Consider the following 14,309-nt stretch of genomic DNA (forward strand, 5'->3'; position numbering starts at 1 on the left):
ATTCAGAGAAGATGCACAAGCTGTATTTAAATGCTGCAGTGTAAATGTAAAACATCTGTGAGGGTCTCTAATTAGTGTGTGTGTGTGTGTGTGTGTGTGTGTGTGTGTGTGTGTGTATATATATGGCACAATACATTCTGGGAAACTCTACCCTAAAAGGGGGGGGGAGAGAATTACTATTTTAAAATATTGCTAAAAAGAAATACACTTACAATACTCAAAAGCTACTTTAGAGAAATAACTTTATTTATCTTAGGCCATTCAAAATATCACCAAATAGTGTGCAAGCTTTCAGAATCTCTACTATTCTCCTCTTCTGACTTCTCAAAAAAAGGGCAAGCTTGCTACTACCCTAATATTATGAATTTTTCCTATAGGTCAACATGACTGCTGTTACGTTTTGTAAAACTGAGTTCCCCTCAGATAAAGCTGCTTTAAAAATGCAGCGTAATCTCAGAGTAGAACATAATGGCCAGCATAGGTCAACCAATCATAAATTGGTCCTACTCAATTGGTCCTACTCTCTTGTTCTCTTATTATTTAGCACAGCACATCAAGCCTATATAATGGGACTACATAGTTTAAGCTGTATTTGAAAGAAATGAATACAGTGAGGTACCAAAAACTCATTAAGATTTTGGAGATATATCCCTGGGGCAATAATGCAATACAGTGGATAGGCAATTGACTTAAAGATAAGAAACAAAGCAACAATAATGCATCACGCTGGCAAGAGGCATTGAGTTAGCTATTTCAGGGTGTAAGAGTGGAAACAATGCTGATACATGTATTCTATTATGACCCTGAAGAGGTCATGATTGTCCAAAGTAGGAGTCCACATTTAACTCTCAACAGTTTTACTTTATGCAGTTTTGGGAATTTATAAAAACAGTAGAAAATTATGACTATTGTGTATAAATCTATGGCTTGTCATAAAAACAGAAAACAAACTCTTGTAGTTGTATAAATGTGGACCAATAAAGTCAATGACCAGTATCCAACAAACTGTACAGTTAGTTCCATGAACCCAAGGAAGGGTTCAGACTTGTTCTTCTTTAACAGTGTGTTCCTCCACCCCCGGAAGATACATGGCAAATTGCTTTTAAAACGAAGAGACCTTTACAAACTGTGCTTAGTCTGTGTGTCTGCTGTTCAAAGAACAAAAGACCCAAGTTCTCGGTCTTATGCTCCCTAGCATTGGAATGCAAGACGTCAATCATTTAGCTGCACTGTCAACTGCAATATTCTAGCAAACGTTAGTGAAACTCTTGGGGAAAGTATGCATAATTCCCGCACTCCCTTTTCAAAGTATGTCTAAGAGACCTGCCTTTGTACCTTCACCTTCAGGAATGAATATCTGAACCTAGAGACCAAACCATGTAGCTTCAAAATTCATGCAATGAGAAAGGGATCAGGAAGCCCTCTGATGTGAGCCAACTGACTCATCTTGCTGCTAAGCCACAGAGGTGTGAAGGAGGACCTGCTGGCACTCTGCTTCAGGGCATGGAAATGGAGTCTGGCACACCACTTTTGATCCCTCCCTTCTCAGTGATTATTCCGGGAGGGGGGGGGGATACATATACATGTTATAAGAATTTTAAGGTCTCAAATATAGAATAAATATTCATAAATGCACACATATCTAAATACAGTATATAAACCATGTGTCTGAAATAGTATGGGAGAGCAATCCTGAAGCCATTTTGATTCTCCCAATGACCTCAAATATTCCTCTGCAGTAAGAGAGGCAAATGGGGAAAGCCTTCCCACTGTCTTTTTGCTTGCAAATCCTAGGGCTTGCTGATCAGAAGGTCGGCGGTTCGAATCCCCACGGCGGGGTGAGCTCCCATTGCTCAGTCCCAGCTCCTGCCAACCTAGAAGTTCGAAAGCACGTCAAAGTGCAAGTAGATAAATAGGTACCGCTCCGGCGGGAAGGTAAACGGCATTTCCATGCGCTGCTCTGGTTCTCCAGAAGTGGCTTTGTCATGCTGGCCACATGACCTGGAAGCTGTACGCCGGCTCCCTTGGCCAATAACATGAGATGAGCGCCACAACCCCAGAGTCGGTCACGACTGGACCTAATGGTCAGGGGTCCCTTTATCTTTTACCTGTCTTAAGGGCATATTTGTGTATGAATAGGGTGAGCCTGTGACCTGGATTCAGGAACGAAAGTATTAACCATCACAAAAGAATGGCCAGACTGCCCAGGTAGTGCAATCAGTGAGCATTATTAGGTATCCTGGCAGACAGGATTTCTGCTGTAGACCGCCTCCTTCTGTGGTGTATGTATGGTGTTTTGTGGGGGCTACAGGGTGAGCAATTTCAGGAGTCTTTATAAGGGCTCAAGGTTCTCCTCCTTCCCTCCTCTGTGTGGTGAGTGGAGATCCTGTTGCAACAGTTTATTTTCATTTTCCTTTAATAAAGATCAGGCTTACTAGCCATTTTGCTTCTCAATATACCGTACTTTTCAGTGTATAAGACAAGGTTTTTTAACAAAAAAATTAGGTTTAAAATTGGGGCTCGTCTTATACACGGGTAGTGCTGAGGGGTGCTTTCTTAATTTGGAGTTCCCCAAAATAGTCTTATACATGGAAGAATATGGTACTCTGATTAGCATCTGTTATTTTTCTCCTACCGATAGGGAAGCCACTTAAGGACTCTGTATGGGCTCTGGAATAACCCATAAGGGGAAGGGAGCATGTTTTTCTTCTAACAACATATACATTAAAAATGTGTATCTGGAAGTTGGGCACATGGAAAAAGGCCACAACCCTTGAAAGATAATATTCTGTATTGCAGGCTAAACCTGAGGCTAAAGTTTAAGGAGCAAAGCCAGCATGCACTTCTGAATTCTGAGGATATGTTCCTAGCCCTACATTTGGATCAAGGATGCTGTTATGAAAACAGCAGATGTTCCTCCAACTGAAATTAGAAATGTGTTACTACAGGCTTCTGACTGTGAGGAAACAAATGTGTCACACTCCAAGCAAAGTTTTCACTTGGATTTTTAATTGACTACTACTTTGTCGAGTGCAACTCACTATTTATTTGCACCTGAGTGAGAAAGCAACCAGGTGAAATTAACTCTGGCGCCCTAACAATAAAGGGCAGCTTTGAACCCCTGATGTAGAGATAGAGAACTTTGTATGTTATGTCAGTTTGGCTTTGCTGTTTCTTCTAGGGCTCTGTACCAAGGTTACCAGACGTCCCCGTTTCCCGGGGACAGTCACCGGATTTACAAATCAGTGCCCTGACAAAATCCACCTATTTAGTAGGAAGTTGAAAAGTGTCCCCGGATTCATTGAAAAAAAATCTGGTAAGCTTACTCTGTACGGATACCCCATCTGCCCTGTGGCCCTCATTTGTGGCCCCTGGATCGCTCCACTTTGGCCTGCACTGCCACATCAGCCACCCAAATCATATTCATCCCTGAGGCAAGTTGGCAGTGCTAAGCGATTTTAGGGGACACGGGTGGCGCTGTGGTCTAAACCACAGAGCCTAGGGCTTGCCGATCAGAAGGTCAGCAGTTTGAATCCCCACGATGAGGTGAGCTCCCGTTGCTTGGTCCCAGCTCCTGCTAACCTAGCAGTTCGAAAGCACATCAAAGTGCAAGTAGATAAATAGGTACCGCTCCGGCGGGAAGGTAAACAGCGTTTCCGTGCGCTGCTCTGGCTCGCCAGAAGCAAGCTTTGTCATGCTGGCCACATGGCCTGGAAGCTGTACGCCGGCTCCCTCGGCCAGTAAAGCGAGATGAGCACTGCAACCCCAGAGTCGTCCGCGACTGGACCTAATGGTCAGGGGTCCCTTTACCTTTACGGGATTTTAGAACCCTATTTTAACACCAGCATTGAAAAGGGTCGGATCCTGCTGCTTAAATGGAAGGATCTGATCCTGTGTGGTTCTGCTCCTTAATGAGCTGCTTCCCTACATGCAAGGAAAGCTTCCCACAAAGCAGGAACTCATAGGGAAGCCACTCACGGTGGAGCATAAGATCTAATTCTGTGTGCTGCTGCTGCTATATAATGAGCAGCTTCCCTGCACACAAGGGAAGCTGCTTGCTAGGAAGCAGCACCGGCACTGCCCAGGATCAGATCTTCCCAATTAACAGGTTCTAAGGGTCAGCTCTTGAGTGGTGGTGCTGCTTCAGGGGGCAGGGAAGAGGAGAGGCCTGGAGGGAAGGGCGCTCCCGCCAACCTGGCAGGTCCCTCTTTTTTGTGGTTTCCCCTTTTTCTTGCTCATTTTTGCTCATGTCTACTTCCTGCTGGATAAAAGTCCAGGATAAAAGTCCCAGGTGGCTCTAGGCCACTCAACCTAACCTATAGCAATCAAGGGCTGTTACAACCCAATTCAAACGAGGCCTCTGAATAGGTCCAATTTGACTCAACCAAATCCAGTGCACAGACCTAGTTTCTACAAAGGGCCCCTCCAAACGGGAGTGTGTGTTTTGTGGGTGTATTCTGCAACCTGTCAGTGACTCAATAATAATCCATTAGTAGTGGATTTATACTAAACTATCCACACATCATTCCAGTTTATTAGTTGTTCTATGATGCTTCTGCATTATTGCTATCTGGAGAGGCACCACTGATCTATAGTGCAACAACCCTCAAGAACATTGTGGCATGAAGTTAGAGGATTTCAGCAAGAAATCCCTTCCAACTCTACCATTCTATGATTCTATGACATGCGCCAACTGGAAACAAAGCAGTATGTCTGTTTCAAAGGTTTTACATGCACAAACGTTATTTAAAGTGGGTCATGTATAACCAGCCCAATACCATCACAAGCACAAATCATCCTGAATGCACAGTAAGCATTGGAAGAGTCCCAAGTGCTTGTCATTTTCTAACCTTTATTTATCCTTTTATCAACTCTGTGAAACAGAATTGGCTGAGGCAACAGTTCAGCCAAAGAGTTTCATGGCTGAATGGTGATTTCAACAAGGATTGCACACCCGTTTAATCCCAACTATGCACACTGCCCACTGCATAATAAATGAAATCTGTAGTTCCCAGGAGAGTCATAGACTCAAGAGCTGGAGGTGGTCTTGTAGGCAATTTAGTCCAACACCATTCTACTCAATGCAGAAATAGAGAGTTAGAGCATCCCCGATAGGCGGCTCTTCAGCATCTGCTCCCAGCAAGTGAGAGCCCTAAAAGTCCAACTGTTGTTACCATTAAGAAGCGTCTCCTAATGTTCTGCCCAAATCCACCACCATTAAGTTCATTAGATCTACTCTTGCCTCCAGAACAGCAGAGAACAAGCCTTTGCTCTCTTCTACGAGACAGCCCTTCAGCACTTTGAGAATGCTAACATGACTCTATGTCTTTTCTCCAGGATAAAATATATCCAGTTCTAATAAGCTGCCTTCATAAGAATTGTTTTGCATACCCTTGACCATCTTCATTGTCTTTCTTTGAATCTGTTCTAATTTGTCTGTAGCTTTCTTAAGTGCCGCACCCAGCACTGGGCATAATATTCCACAAGATCCAGTCAATGTGGAAAAAAGTGGAACTATTGCATCTCATGCATTGGAAAATTTGGTTCTCTTAATACAGCCTAAACTCTCACTACCTTTCTTTGCAGCCACACAACACTTGCTGATTCATGGTTCAACCTGTGAATTCCTGTGGTCCAAAGATTCCCATATACAACTGCCAGTGCTATTTTTTTTAAGAAAAAAAGATGCCAGAACTCACCATGAACCCCTCCCTTGTTCTCTTAGAATGGCAATGGTGCCAACCTGAGAGGTGCCAGAACTGAGTTCCAGTGAGTGCCAGCTTAAAAACACCCGCTGACACCTGCTGAGCCAGGTATCCTCATGTAAAAAACTACAACTATATTTTAGCTTAAAATTAAAAGTGGGTCTTGCTACAATGGATACATTTGTTTGTTTGCTACAGTGCAATAAAGAAGATAAACATGCGGGTAATTTGATAAATAACCTCATAGTTTGCACACACCAGTGGTTTTATATGTTTTGCTTGCAAACATGGGCAAAGAGTATTGTGGCATCAGCAGTGGCTGCTGTCCCTCATCTCCACTGCTGGTTTCACCCTTTTTTTTTTACTTCTTTACTACTGTTCATTTCGATTTTTAAAACAGCTTTCATGCCTTCTATAAATAGGAGTGAAACGTCAGCATGACTCAGAATGCTGAAACATCTTTCATTCGTGATTCAGGGCAATTTAGCCTACAGAGGTTCCACTGCTCAGAAAGACCACTAACTGCTGCCATCAGAAACAGCTGCCACTAGAGAGGACAGATTAGCTTCAGTTTCTACATTGCATCAGAGCATATACTGGCATGCTCTGACGTCTGCTCCAGCACTGACTGGCATGATGATTATCCTCTGGTGGAAAGGGAGGGGGGGAATCTTCTCTCTCTCCTAATATGGAGACACTTAACCAGAGCAGATTTTAAAGCCATGTGGTCTCTGATCAATAAAGAGAATGGTCCTAAAAACTCAGTTAAGTGGCAAATGAAACATGTTCTTAATGAAATATGCAGAATATTTAGGTATCACTGGTTCTGCCTCCATTCCATTCATAATTGGTCCAGATGGCAGGGGCTGGCAAGATGCCTGAATATCACAGATATTCAAGGCTGAAAGCAAAATATTATAGAACTTCCTCTATCAGAAACCATATTTATCTTTCTCTCTAACAGTAAAGCCTTTATCAACACGCAAACTTGCTAGGCAGTCAAAATAACCTATGTCTGTTTCATATCCCTATCTGCAAGATATGGATAACAACGCTTTATTGCACATATCTGTTGTAAAGATTTACTAGACACTGCATGTGAAACACTCTGTAATGTGCCCTATAAAAATGCCCATCCATTACCGGTAATTCTAGTAACTCTTTCCCCTAGGTACACTCAGTCACTTTATAAGTTTTGTAACAAACCTAAAGTAAAACAAAAATGAGGTAGCATGATGCTACTGTACCATGCTATGCCCAGTTAAAGGCTGTCTTATACAAGATCAGACCTTAATTCATCTATCCCAGTACTGTCCATTCTGACTCTTCTTTTTAAAGTGGATTATGTCAGAGATTTGACAGGACCTTTTGCATGCAATGTATATGCTCACCGGGTTACAGCCTCTCCCCTAAGAAGGGAATCAAAGGGAAATAAATGGGTCTGCACACATCCTGATGTGAAAATACTGTTTCATGTACATGTGTTGGTCCAGTATAGTGGGGAACTGCAGAATACAACAGAGCTGAGGTCAAATTTTCTGGGACTGGTTGAGATTTCAGTCACAGGATGCATGCCATAGTATAACCAGAAGTTCTGGTACCAGGCTGCCTTAACAACCACCTGAACCTATCCAGCCACATGAATATATCCAGCCATTAAGATGTTCCTTGGAGGCCTTTCTTTGACCATGCTCACTTTCAGAACACAGATGGGAGGGAGACCCAAGAGATGGTCTTTTCAGTTCTGGTGCCCCAAACTATGGCACTCTCCTCCAAGGGGAGTGGTTCACCTTGCCCCCAGTACCCCCCAGTATGATGTCTTTTTGGTGTTAGACAATGACCTAGACAAATTTCGTCACACCTTTTAGTTGACGTGATTATTTATAAAGTGTTTTTAATTTCACTCGTATTTCTGCTCCATTTTTATGTATTATTGTTACTTTTCAGTGGCTCTGAAAAGCTTTGGCCTTTTTCACATCAACAAACTTCACTCTTTATGTATTTATTAAATCTTTTCTGCTCCAGTTTTCAGCTGAAAGACCCCTCAAGGAGGCTAACTACACCAACAATAAATACAGTCAGAAAGTAAAAGCAGCTGCAACCCCACCCCCAAAACCACAAAACAGAACTCAGACAACAACCTGCTAGAAGCAAAAAATATATAGATAATTTCTTGCAAGGATCTTAGCAAACAGTCTGGTAACAATATCCGAGGTGACCCTTCCTGAATCCCAAAATGGTTTTTGGCCTTCTAGGGGGACAGTGGACATGATTTTCACTGCTCAACAGCTTCAAGAAAATGTAGAGAGCAAAACCAACCCCTGTATATGGCGTTTATTGACCTCCATGATTAATATGACAGCAACAATTGCAGATAACAATGGCTCTCAAAGTGAAGCATTCACAGTGGGATCAGGTGTTAAACAGGGTTGTGTTATTGCCCAACTCTATTCATTATTTTCATTGGCATGATCCTACACTTTGTCGATGGGAAACTCCCCACCAGAGTAGAAATCATATATCAAACAGATGGAAAACTCTTCAATCTGAGCAGGCTGAAAGCAAAAAGTAAGGTTACCGTAACTTCCGTCATAGAGCTTCAGTATGCTGATGACAATGCAGTGTGCGCACGCTCAGAGGATGACCTCCAAACCATCCTAAATATCTTTGCAGAAGCTTACAAAAAGCTTGGCCTATCACTCAACATAAAAAAACCAAAGTGCTGCACCAATAAGTACAAAACAACCCCTCTGCAGCACCACAAATCCAACTCAGTAGTGTAACGTTGGAAAATGTTGATCACTTCTCCTACCTGGGCAGTTATCTTTCCACAAGGGCCAACATTGATGCCGAAATCCAGCATCGCCTGAGCTCTGCGAGTGCGGCTTTCTCCCGATTGAAGTGCAGAGTGTTCGAGGTCCGGGATATTCGCAGGGAAACCAAAATGCTTGTTTACAAAGCTATTGTACTTCCAACCTTACTATATGCTTGTGAAACATAGACCACTTATAAACATGGACATCTCCAACTCCTTGAAAGATTCCATCAACGGTGTCTCCAAAAATTTTTACACATCACTTGGGAAGACAGGTGAACTAATATCAGTGTACTGGAAGAAGCAAATATCACCCAGTGTTGAAGCAATGATTCTTCAACATCAAGTTAGTTGGACTGGTCATGTTGTACGGATGCCTGATGATCATCTTCCAAAGCAACTACGTACTCTATTCCGAACTTAAAAATGGAAAGCGTAATGCTGGTGGTCAACAAAAGAGGTTTAAAGACTGTCTCAAGGCAAATCTAAAAAAAATGTAGTATAAACACTGACAACTGGGAAACACTGGCCTGCGAGCGCTCCAGTTGGAGAACAGTCTTTACCAAAGGTGTCGTGGACTTTGAAGACGTTTGAACACAGGACGCAAGGGAGAAACGTGCTAAGAGGAAGGCACGCTTGGCAAATCCACACCGTGATCAACTCCCGCCCAGAAACCAATGTCCCCACTGTGGAAGGATGTGTGGATCCAGAATTGGCCTCCACAGTCACTTACGGACCCATTGTTAAAACCGTGTTTATGGAAGACAATCTTACTCGGATACGAGTGATCACCAAAGAAGAAGAAGATATAGAGAGAGCAAAACAATCCAGAATTAATTTAACTCAACCTAAATGCCTATTGAAAAAGTCCACTGCTTGTGAAGTTGTAAGTTGTAAAGGAGCTATGCAGACTCCTCTGCAAAAGGCACTCTATGGGTCGCTGCTACAACTGAAAAAGCCCTGCCTTGTACTCCCTCCTGCCAAGGGACACATTTTAGGGTTCCTGGTGTTAATCTGACTGCAGGTGCAGGTTTTTTTCCAAATACTTTGGTACATTCCATCTATTCAGTGTCTCAGCGCAGCTTCTACTAACACAACAATTTGTGACAGATCTTCACATTTATCCTTGTTTTAAGAAAAACTGCTCCCTTTCCCTTATGGGGTATTCCAGAGCCCATATACGAGTCCTTAAGTGGATTCTCTACCGGTAGGAGAAATAACAGAGGCCAACCAGAGTAAACTGAAAAGCAAAGCCGCTACTAAGCCTGATCTTTATTCAAGGAACTGATTGCATTACCTGGGCAGTCTGCATTACCTGGGCCATTCTTTTGGGATGATTAAATACCTTAGTTCCTGAATGCAGGTCACAGGCTCACCCTATTCATACACAAATGCACCCTTAAAGACACGATTGGCAAGCAAAAAGACAATGGGAAGGCTTTCCCCATTTGCCTCTCTTACTGCAGAGGAATATTTGAGGTCATTGGGAGAGTCAAAATGGCTTCAGGATTGCTCTCCCATACTATTTCAGACATATGGTTCATATATTTAGATATGTGTGCATTTATAAATATTTATTCTATCATAAACCTTAAAATTCTTATAAATAACTGCTCAAGTACAGCTGTCGTTCTCTGTAGTGACAACGCAAGAAATTCATCACATAGAAAGTAGACTTTGCTCCCTTAGTTCCCTGGCCTCTTAAGAGTCCCAGCACTTCCTTTACATGCTCTCTGATCCTGATTCACTTTAGTTCACAAATAATAGCACAATTCTTAACGAAATGCTGATGGTATTAATTTGGTGATCTATCAATGGCAATATTCAGAAATCACAGGCAGAGAAACCCTATCAGAAAATATCAAAACCCTTCTCCCTGACATGCTAGCTGTCTACAGAATGAGGTTTTAAGCCTGAAGGAAGCATTTCATCATGCAATCCTCCACTTGCTTTTTTAGTCATACAGTCCTAGGAGGATGTACAAATGAGATGCTTCGCAATGTGTGGATCAATCCTAAATAGCTCTTAGCTTTGGCAATGAAACAAGCGATAGCATTGCTAGGTTCCACAAACATAATCTGAAAATAATAATAAATTTCTGGGTTACAAAGGTCATTTCGGCAGGATTCAATAGCAGTTGCTTCCTTGTAAGCATGCAGCATATTTGAAATTTGCCTCAGTTGGCCTGTATTTCTACAACTTCCCAAACTACGTAATTTCCTTACAGTAAACTGTACCAGGGAATGCATAGGAAGAGATATTATCATTGGTCTTTCGAATGCTCAAGCACTGCAATGATTGGCAGAGAAAAGCAAAAGGGGGTGTTGGATATATTTCGACCAGTAGGTTGGTGCTGCTTTTGACTGCTAATCAGAGTTGACAATGCTGAGTGAGTACCAGGCAAAACGTGAAGCTTGTGCATAAACCAGAAGTCACAAAACACAATTTGCTGTTTCTGGAAAAATGCGAATCCCTCTCTCCAACCTTGCACTTCCATCACAAGTGCAAGCACATTATGCTCTATGCTTGTAAGAAGGGCCAGGGCAATTATTTACTAATGACCAGTAACAAAGGAACATAGGAAGCTGCCTTATAGTACGGTAGGTTAGATGATTTGTCCACCTAGCCCAGCCACTTTTAACCCAAACATTCATTTGGGGACCCACTTCTTAATTATTTTACCATATATGAAAATTGCTACTGCTGCTGCTACAATCCACCTTGGATCAGGCTGTGATTCAATACTGTGTCCCAACCTACCGATTGAAAACCCCATATTTTATATAATCGCCTTTCAAGTAGAAATCTCAGGGACTCAATTTGGGTCCTTCTGCAAACGGTGCCTGTCTTATACCATCAAGCTATGGTTCCCTCCCCAGCATAATATTTCCCTTCCACACCTGAGCCATTTTAAAACTTCGTTAAAAGTGAAGAGGCAAATGCACATTTAGATCTCTTTTTTTGTTCAGCAAATACAGATACAACTTGGGAGGACAGACACCAGCACACTGAATTGCATTTCACAGCATTTCTAGGGTACTTAAAAATTTAAAATAATCCCTTCACAGGCTTACAGTGGCTAATAAAATGCTTAATCTTCACCATGGCAACTTTCTGCTGGTGATGTTTCATCAGGTTCCTAGCCTAGGATGAATTCCAGAAGAACAGTTCTATGGGTTTGCAGCCATAAATGAGAGGTGTTTTTGTGCTATCATAGTCAGAACCTTAATTCAACAGGTGGACTGAGACAATGGCAAGTATATATGCTGAAGGCAAGATAAAAGATGATTTGGGATAACTCTTAGGATATATTTTTTTCACACTGAAATTTGCAGTGGTAGCTTGTTGCTTTTTGTACGTCTGCTACAGTTGAAGCAGTAGCTGTGAACAAATGACAGCAAATGACTTATAAATGGCATCAACTGGCATCAACTGGCTGTATCAAATTTTATAGAGAAGCATTTTATATCAAGCAATGCTTTTCAAGGTCCTTTGGTGAAAAATCTAAAAGTTCTTTGGATTTTTTAAGGCTACAATCCTATCCATATTTATCTGGGAGAATACCCCATTGAACACACTATGGCTTACTTCTGAATAAACATGTACAGACTTGCACTGCAAATGTATTTAAATGGCTATTTCATATATTGGGAAATGGAGATACAGGTACTACAAAAAAGAAGAAGTTTATCCTTTGTTAGCACAAGTAGTCTGGGACAATGGCAGGCTATATAATCCCCAAACATCCAACCCTAGTACAGTACCTGCTTTAGCTTTGAGCTCTCTATGTGTGATGAACCTACTGACCTGTGCTCAGCTAGACAAATTCTTTTGGGAACAGGTTACTCATCTTACAGTACTGCATGGTGAGGTTACTCATTATTTACTTCTGTTGCTGCCTGTGCAATATACTTGATGCAGTGCAAAAATCAATTAGCTGTGTGCAACATTTCTTATGAAGTGACCATTCTTTTCTGATTCTTTGGGAATCACATGACAGCCAGAAATACTGCACTTTATCACAGCTATTTTAGGAAATGTAATTATGCAGCATTTGAAAAATGGTTTGATGCTACATTCCAAAACATGCTGGACAACACTGTAAGGCCCAAAAAATTCCGGAGCTCTACCTGGAAACAAGGTGTCCCTCAATGAAGTCTGTCATTAAAACATCGCCTAAACAACCACTGTTAACAGTACAGTCGTTGTTTCTACATACTTTGCATTCCTGTTGGTGCTATGTAGTAACACTGGCCAGCACCTTATGAATATACCATGAAAATCAGCAACACCAAAAAAGGGCCTGTTAACATAGACAAGCCAACAGCAACTGAAGGGAGAGCCAAATTCGGGATTTTAACATACTTGATTCTGTGGTTTTAAAGCGGTGCCTCTGGAGGATTACTCATTGCGTTCAGGGGAGCTGCAGGACCGACCCTGAAAAGCCTTTTAAGATACCCAAATGAAAACATTTTTTAAAAAAAAATTATGGGAAGCAACCTCGCCGCCGCTGACACTTCCCATCGTTCCCCAGAGCTTAGAATCTGACACGGTGTGCGTCTTCGTTTTGTTTTTCTCTCGGCATATTTCTTTGACCCTCGCCCTAGTTGGCAGGCGCTGCTGCGGTTAGGAACTTGCCTGAAGGCAGCCGCTCTTTAAATATATATATATATACATTGCACAGTATCTCTCTTCCTCCCCAAAAACACCCCATCCCCGAAGAAGGGGCGCTTTCTCCGCCCTCTCCCGCCTCCTCTCCTGATGCACAGGCTGAGGCTTGGGTCAGGAGTGGCTTCCTTGGCAGAGCCTCGCCTAGAGAGACAGAGGTGGAGCGGGAAAGAATCACTACACGCCGAAGCCAGTAGGCGCCCTCCGTGGACGCTGGAGCCACAACCTCGCCGGTATTTGCTTTCCCGGGCTGCGCGCCTCAGGCAGCCTTGGAGACGGCAGGAGGAGCCACCTGCCGCCGCCTGCTCGGTTGTGTCCCTCAGGCTTGCCCTCTGTCTCTTCTCTGACACGAACGCACACATGCACATGCACACACGCGCACCTACCTGCAGGGGGAAAGTGGCCGCCTTGTTGCCCACGTAGCCGCGCACAACATGGCTCTGGATGGAGAGCACCCTGCACTCCGGCTGCTCCTCCATGCCTGCGCACCCGCGGCGGCTGAGCGAGGAGCCGGGCGGGCAGTCGCGCGCCCTCTGCGCCCAGGACAGCGCAGCTCGGGGCGGGCTGGACCCGGCGGCGGCTTTGCAAATCCGCCTCAGCAGCAGGGCGGCCAAGGACAGCAGCGCGGAGAGCGAGCTGGAGAACCGGCGGCAGGGGGGAAGGGGGAAAGAAGGAAAGAAAGTCAGGCGATCGGCGCAGACACCTAAAAGTCTCTTCTTACATCACAGATGAGACTGAGCAGGCGGCAGCTCCCGCGAAAGCAATTTAAAGGCACCCGCACACGCCGCCCAGCGAGCAGAGGCAGGGAGGGAGAGGGGACGGCGCGCGCAAGGAGCCACCTGCCCCCGTGGGCCGAGCCTGGTGCGGGGTTGGGGGAAGAAGAAGAGGGGGGGGGAGAAGGAAGGAGGAACCACGGGCGAACCGCCCACGTGCGACGCTTTCTGCCCGCCTCCCTGAGGGGCAGGAGAAGGAAAGCTGCGCGCGAGAGGCGACCCCGGTGAGGGGCTTCCCAACCTCGCCCCACCTCACCCTCCCGGCTTCTTTCCTACGCGCTGCCCGTAAGGGCAGAAGCAAACATGTAAAAAAAAGGGGGGGCGAGCTTTGTGGCACGCGCGCCCCAC

The 14,309-nt window shown here is 43.9% G+C and overlaps 1 protein-coding gene across 1 annotated transcript in view; it reads right to left on the reverse strand.

Moving 5' to 3' along the window:
• Positions 1 to 14,070, reverse strand: part of PDXK (pyridoxal kinase) — a 39,139-nt gene extending 25,069 nt beyond the window's left edge. Inside the window, exon 1 of the mRNA XM_035116328.3 lies at positions 13,575 to 14,070. Within this exon, the coding sequence (XP_034972219.1) occupies positions 13,575 to 13,667 (93 nt within the window). The 5' untranslated portion in view covers positions 13,668 to 14,070. The remainder of the gene's footprint in view (positions 1 to 13,574) is intronic.
• Positions 14,071 to 14,309: the final 239 nt, after the last annotated feature.

This window comes from Zootoca vivipara, chromosome 4, assembly GCF_965207765.1.
Source record: "Zootoca vivipara chromosome 4, rZooViv2.hap1.1, whole genome shotgun sequence".
Taxonomy (NCBI): domain Eukaryota; kingdom Metazoa; phylum Chordata; class Lepidosauria; order Squamata; family Lacertidae; genus Zootoca; species Zootoca vivipara.